At 45.1% G+C, this 6,457-nt stretch overlaps 1 protein-coding gene across 2 annotated transcripts; it reads right to left on the bottom strand.

Annotated features, from left to right (window-relative positions):
• Positions 1–524: 524 nt before the first annotated feature.
• On the bottom strand, positions 525–5,764 carry MCL1 (MCL1 apoptosis regulator, BCL2 family member). Of its 2 annotated transcripts, XM_010387254.2 has the most exons (3): positions 4,812–5,764; positions 4,214–4,461; positions 525–3,443 (listed from the first exon to the last, which is right to left on the bottom strand). In XM_010387254.2, the coding sequence occupies exons 1-3, from the start codon at positions 5,497–5,499 to the stop codon at positions 3,327–3,329; spliced, it is 1,053 nt and encodes a 350-aa protein (XP_010385556.1). In that variant the 5' UTR covers positions 5,500–5,764; the 3' UTR covers positions 525–3,326. The 2 variants fall into 2 exon arrangements, with proteins under 2 accessions (XP_010385556.1, XP_010385557.1); XM_010387255.2 differs by lacking the exon at positions 4,214–4,461 and having other exon boundaries at positions 3,316–3,443.
• Between the last annotated feature and the right edge of the window lie 693 nt (positions 5,765–6,457).

The following is a 6,457-nucleotide window of genomic DNA, read 5'->3' as shown; positions in this document are numbered from 1 at the left end:
TGGGCAGATCACCTGAGGTCGGGAGTTCGAGACCAGCCCGACCAACACAGAGAAACCCTAAAAATACAAAATTAGCCGGGTGTGGTGGCGCATGCTTGTAATCGCAGCTACTTGGGAGGCTGAGGCAGGAGAATTGCTTGAACCCAGGAGGCAGAGGTTGTGGTGAGCCGAGATCACGCCATTGCACTCCAGCCTGGGGAACAAGAGCGAAACCCCGTCTCAAAAAAATAAATAAATAAATCAAGACAGAGATTTTGCTTTTTTTTTTCAGAAGGTTTTTGATTTTTTACTTGGAGGTTTAGGAACTCCTCCAAGTACAGCAGTAATATATTTAATTAAAAACCCAACACCTCTAATTTGAATTGAAGAAAGGAACTGTCCTTTGCTCTAAGGCAAATCAGCTTTGTGAGGCTTTTGCTTTGAATTCACCTATACATATTTGCTCAGCTGACTTCTCTAAAAGGTTTGCCTAAGAGGGGGAAGGAAAAGAGGCGTCGATGAGAAAAGACCCATGTCACACCCTGTATTTGAATAAAAGATTTATTTTCTTTCTCAGGAAAAACAGGAAGTTAGGGAAACACACTACATTTTACAACCAACATTAGTTTGTAGTTGGTCCTTTTCCTGGCACAGCTATCAAAGTACTAGCTGTTTAGCCAGAACCAAGGTGTTCACCCCCACAGAATGCACATGAACTAGAGGACTGCATGTTTTTCCCTGAGAGAAGCGTAAGACAAACAGAAGTCAAAAAGTAGTCACTGAGAGCGCCATCCTTCTAAGCAGCCCCTCCCTTTCCCTTTTGGAGGATTTGCCTGAACTATGTAGCTGACAGTCAGCACTTAGACCACCTGCCTCTTCCTCTCCCTATAAACCCACCACTCCTCTCCTCCTTTCCCAAACCACTTGGGGTGCCCTAAGCCCAAAATATCAACTAAGATCCTTGTCTGTATTTCCACAGTCACACCTAATGAATTGGGAAGTGGGGCACCTAAAAACCAATTCACATCTATGCACTTGTTTCCACTGGATTTGGGAGACAGGCTGTTTTAGTTACCGTAACTAGATCTTAAGATTAATACTAAAAACTACATAAAGTGCTTTTAGGTCCTTAGAGATACATGATATAAATAAGTGGCTTATGATCAAGAACGATAAATACATAGGTAAAAATAGCTCTAGCAAAGTTGACATTATGGCTCTGAGATGGGCAGGCAGGGCAATTCTTCCCCATTACATTCTTAGTCATCTTATTCATGCCTATTTTTAAATGGAGTCCACAGACTCAAGGTCATGTTCAGAGACTGAAGCTTTCAAATGACCCTAGTTCCAATACAGACACTTTCTTCAGTTTATCAGTAGCTTTTAAACTGAGGTTTAACACAGCTCACCTCGTTCTGTAAATTTAAGTGAGCATACTCATATACAAAGGAAACTTTAGAGAAAGCCTCGTAAGATGTTCCCTCCTCTGAAAATTCCTCAGGGGACTTTTGACACATTTCCCCCAAAAACAGGATAAAACAATAGTTGAAAAGATACCAGTCCAAGGAAAAGGGACTTCCTCCCACCCCTCAATGACTGTTAGTGTCACAGCACCCATGGTATTACCACCTGCTAACAGGATAAAGTTCATGAGAGATGAAAGGTCTGTGGACTCTTGGCAGGGAGGGAGGGTCACTCAGGTTCCCAGCAGGGTTTCACAGTGCCAAAATCTAAAAGGGCTAGAAAGGGATGGCAGGGGAAAGCTGTAGGACTTGATATAAATATCTGTTGAGGGAGCAGAACAAGCAGCAATTTCAAGGAAGGACAGGAAATAAAAGGTAAGTCTGATAGAACAAACATCAAGACTGAAATCCAAAGATGCCAATGCAAAAATCTGAAACAAAGTTTGGGAATCATTAATAGAAACAAAACAGTAACTATTTGTTTTATTGACATATTAGGCTTAGACCTGTGTGTGTAACAAGCCTAATAATAGCACCATGGTTAGACTTGCTTGCTTTTCCAAGCCATCATTTTACAATTTATTAAGCAAACAAGGGATCAAATGTCTCTCCATCCACCTGATGTGATCTTTTTATATGCACACGGCTAACGAGTTCCATTCGGAACAGCTGAAAACCTTTCAGTAAAAGCTTTAAAGATGAGCTCATGAATTCAGTTTAAATTTCACCAGTTAAATTAGGTCAAATGGAAGGAACTCAAATGAGTATTGCCCAATCAGAGCCCATTATTTATAAGTCATCAGTAACCTTAAAACTCCACTTAGACCTAATTATTGAAAACTTGCATATAATGAAGTGAAAGAATTTCCATTCATCAACCTCTCAATCCCAGGTTTTCAAAGAAAAACATATCTAAGGAATACTTACCAAAATCAGATAAGAAAATTTAAACCTGCATAGTTTTTCAGATTGGTTCCACTACAACCAGTTTGCATACAGTTACACATCAATTCGTTCTGTATACACTCTAGAACTGAACAGAACAAGTTTAGCATAGAACAGCTGTAAGAAACAGGTTCCTAATTACGGAAGTTGCAAAGTTCAAAAGGGTATGAAAAAAACTAATGTAAATTCGATACTCTCATTGTTGCAAAGAAATAGACTTTCTGTAAAAATATATACAATTTTTACAAATACATTTACAAATTGTCTTAAGAATTGAGGATATCCATATTCATAACTAATTACTGAGTCTTCCATCAAGTATTATTGGCCATAAACTAGGCTAATGAAGTAAGAATCATGGAAACCAAGCCAAAGTATAACAGGTATAAAAGTCCTGAACACTTGGACTTTCTATTTCAAGAAGTATACTGGGAAAGCTAATTATACAGAGGAAAAGCTTCCCTTGTACAGTACTGAGGCTTACAGTCATAGTTCTATTCCTTGTAGCTTTTACACAGGTCACTGGCATTGTTAGTGCTTCTCTTAACACTACAGGAAATTAATGAATTCGGCGGGTAATCAATTCTATGACTTGCCTGACTACTGGCCACTTTCCTGTTCTCAACAAGGAAATTAAGTCTTTCCACCCTACCATCTTCACTAAATCTAAAAGTCCTCCTCCATAGCTTCCCAAACAAAGTTTGTTTGTTGCTGAAACTGAGCTTTGCTTCTTTCAGACAGTGACTCTTCAATCAATGGGGAGCACTTTTCCCATGTATTTATTCTTGTTAGCCATAATCCTCTTGCCACTTGCTTTTCTGGCTAGGTTGCTAGGGTGCACCTCTTGGAAGTTACAGCTTGGAGTCCAACTGCATAAACTGGTTTTGGTGGTTGTTGGTGGTGGTTGGTTAAAAGTCAACTATTGCACTTACAGTAAGGCTATCTTATTAGATATGCCAAACCAGCTCCTACTCCAGCAACACCTGCAAAAGCCAGCAGCACATTTCTGATGCCACCTTCTAGGTCCTCTACATGGAAGAACTCCACAAACCCATCCTACAAAACAAAAAAGAAAAGCACATTTTCAAGTACGGGTTTCTGCTCTCTTAACACTACTATCCAGAAAGAAGGTAAATTAAAATATCTAAGGATTCCCCCTAAAACAATAGTAAACCAATTGTTATTCACCCCGGGGCAAAAAAAAAAAAAAAAAAAAAAGACATTTCTAAGTTCTTCAGTTTTTTAAGTGGGCACCCATGATAGTTAAACTTCATTTTACAGTACTATCTTGGTCATATTAGGATTTATCCAAACCAAAGGACTTCCAGAGTTCCCATAAGGTAAAAGACTAAAACACTTATTGTCAAATCTCCACCACCTAATATTTTAGTAACACCTCAACTGCGAAGATCAGTTTTTCTCAACGTAGTTAAGTACATCCTGCATCAGATCTGGGTTTCTGTTTAAAACGCAAGGTCCACCCCCTATCTTCTCAATTAGAACAGGGAACGCCTTAGGAATGTATTTCAGCTATCCTCCCCTGGTGACTTATTTCTTCATGGTTTGAATCCACTGAAGAGTATTCAACTGAACTGGACCAAAAAATAGCCTAGAGAAAACCAAGATTTTTGATACAATTCAAGACCGCCATACCACTATCTCTAAGAATCCACTACTTAAATCATTATCAAATAAACAATGGTCCTTTAGTTAGAGCCTGCAAACAGCCGTGCGTCATAAAAACCTTTAGATATCCCCACCTCTCTAAAAAAATCCTTCATTCTACTTCCACTCCAAGGCCCCTTTCATCCTTAAGGAAAACTTACCCAGCCTCTTTGTTTAACTAGCCAGTCCCGTTTTGTCCTTACGAGAACGTCTGTGATACTTTCTGCTAATGGTTCGATGCAACTTTCTTGGTTTATGGTCTTCAAGTGTTTAGCCACAAAGGCACCAAAAGAAATGAGAGTCACAATCCTGCCCCAGTTTGTTACGCCGTCGCTGAAAACATGGACCATCACTCGAGATAAAGATTTGACATCGTCTTCGTTTTTGATGTCCAGTTTCCGAAGCATGCCTGGGAAAGAAAAGCATGCAGGTCCTCACGGCCTCCTTTGTCTAAACCGGCGCAAGATTCGCCTGCCCACCCACGGCGGGAAAGTCGCTACCGGGATTTATAGAACTCAGGTCGACCCCACTTAGAATTGACATCCCACCCTTTCCGGTCTTTGAACAAGAGCTGCCATTTCCAAAAGAATCAAGATGGGCGGAAACAATGACTCAAGGCCAGAATATTCTGGTTTCAGGAATAGGATGAGACACGTTTCAACACTGACTCGTTTCGGTTTCCACCCACCCTCGGCGGGTGAGTCCAGAGAGAGATGGAAAAAAGGGAGTGAGGCCTTGGCGATTCATGAACCCCCTTACCTTGGAAAGCCGTCTCGTGGTTGCGCTGCACGCCATCCCCCACCCGTCGTAAGGTCTCCAGAGCCTTCCTGCTGGTGGCCCCAGACCTGCCCATTGGCTTTGTGTCCTTGGCGCCGGTGGCCTGCTCCCGAAGGTACCGAGAGATAATTTCCAGTGACTGCCGGTACAACTCGTCCTCCTCCTCCTCTGCTGGCGGCGGCGTCGAGGGTAGTGACCCATCCGTACTGGAGCTATTACCAGATTCCCCGACCAACTCCAGCAGGGGCAGGACAGCCGGCCGCTTCCCGAGAGGCTCCGGCTCGTACCCGTCCAGCTCCTCTTCGGGCGACATGATGGCGTCGGCGGCCGGGGCTTCCATCTCCTCAAGAGGCGCCGCGCGGCGGGTGGGCGCAAAGAAAAGCAGCCTCGCGGGGGTCCCGGTGACGTCGGGGACCTCGGCGCCAATGGGCGGCGGCCGCGCGACCCTCCGGGCGTCTGGCGTGAGGGCGGCCGGGGGGCTTGCGCCGGCGCTTTCGCCAATCACCGTGCCGGCCTCCCCTCCCCCTATCTCTCGCCGGGCCGAGGCCTCCTTCTCCGTAGCCAAAAGCCGCCCTCCCGGAGGGGTGGCGCCGCCGCTGCCGGCCCCCAAGCCGGCCCCCCCACAGTAGAGGTTGAGTCCGATTACCGCGTTTCTTTTGAAGCCAAACATCGCCAGTCGTCGCCGCCGCCGCCACCTGGCAAGAAAACTGGGGAAGACCCCAAATCCTTACTGGAAGGAAGCGGAAGTGAGAAGTGGCGAGGAGCTCCTTGATCACGGTTTTAGGGCGGCCAGTCCTACGGGGTGGCGTCAGCGAACTCTAATTTTTTTTTAAAAAGTATTCCCATAAAAGGGGAAAGGGGCGGCAGCTTCCGGAGGGTTGCGCACGGCACCTACCGGCTGTCGCGCCGGGGCGGGGTCAGGGCCTGAGCGGGGCCTTCCGGTCTTCCGAGGCTCTGGGTGCCGGTTACGTAACGGCGGCTCCGAGCGCCTGGGCTCCCGGGCTCGAGCTCTTACCATGAGCATCTCGGGCCTTCTAGTGGCTACCTCTGTGCTTCCCTGAGACCTGATTCGCGTGCCCCTTTTACTGGTTTTCGCCAGAGCTTTTTTACCAAATCAAAATTTCAACCATTTTCTAACAGGGATTGAAGGAAGAGGACCAGGAAGTTTAGTGATGGATAGGAACAAGATAATTAAGGGGGCATAGTTGGAGACTTGTGGTTATTTTGCACAGCTCTCAGTTCAATGTTTGGAAATGAGGATGCTCCATGTACTACCCTAAGGAACCATTTATATAAGTGGACTAAGCTAAAACTGCCACGACTAAACTATTCCTGCCTCCCTGCTTGCTTCTTCCATCTCTGTTGCATAGTCTTTGGCGCTATTTACATATAGGCCTTACTCCGTTAGCAACTCGTCTGAGAGTCTTGACACCATTTTTGTATGTTTTGAGACAGAGTCTAGCTCTGTTGCCCAGGCTGGAGTGCAGTGGCGTGATCTCGGCTTACTACAAGCTCCGCCTCCCACGTTCAGATGACTCTCGTACCTCAGCCTCCCGAGTAGCTGGGATTACAGGCGTGCGCCACCACAGCCGGCTAGTTTTTGTATTTTTAGTAGAGATGGGGGTTTC

Source organism: Rhinopithecus roxellana, chromosome 8 (assembly GCF_007565055.1).
Source record: "Rhinopithecus roxellana isolate Shanxi Qingling chromosome 8, ASM756505v1, whole genome shotgun sequence".
In the NCBI taxonomy this organism is placed as follows: Eukaryota; Metazoa; Chordata; class Mammalia; order Primates; family Cercopithecidae; genus Rhinopithecus; species Rhinopithecus roxellana.
This window is presented reverse-complemented; position numbering and strand designations above follow the sequence as displayed.

What these genes read in the sequence shown, in the direction of transcription:
- MCL1 (XM_010387254.2), bottom strand. Translation starts at nt 5,499, where the DNA reads ATGTTTGGCTTCAAAAGAAACGCGGTAATCGGACTCAACCTCTACTGT. An exon ending in CCACGAGACGGCTTTCCAAG is followed by an intron (nt 4,462 to 4,811) that starts GTAAGGGGGTTC and finishes TTTCTTTCCCAG; the next exon opens with GCATGCTTCGGAAACTGGAC. An exon ending in TAGTTAAACAAAGAGGCTGG is followed by an intron (nt 3,444 to 4,213) that starts GTAAGTTTTCCT and finishes TTTGTTTTGTAG; the next exon opens with GATGGGTTTGTGGAGTTCTT.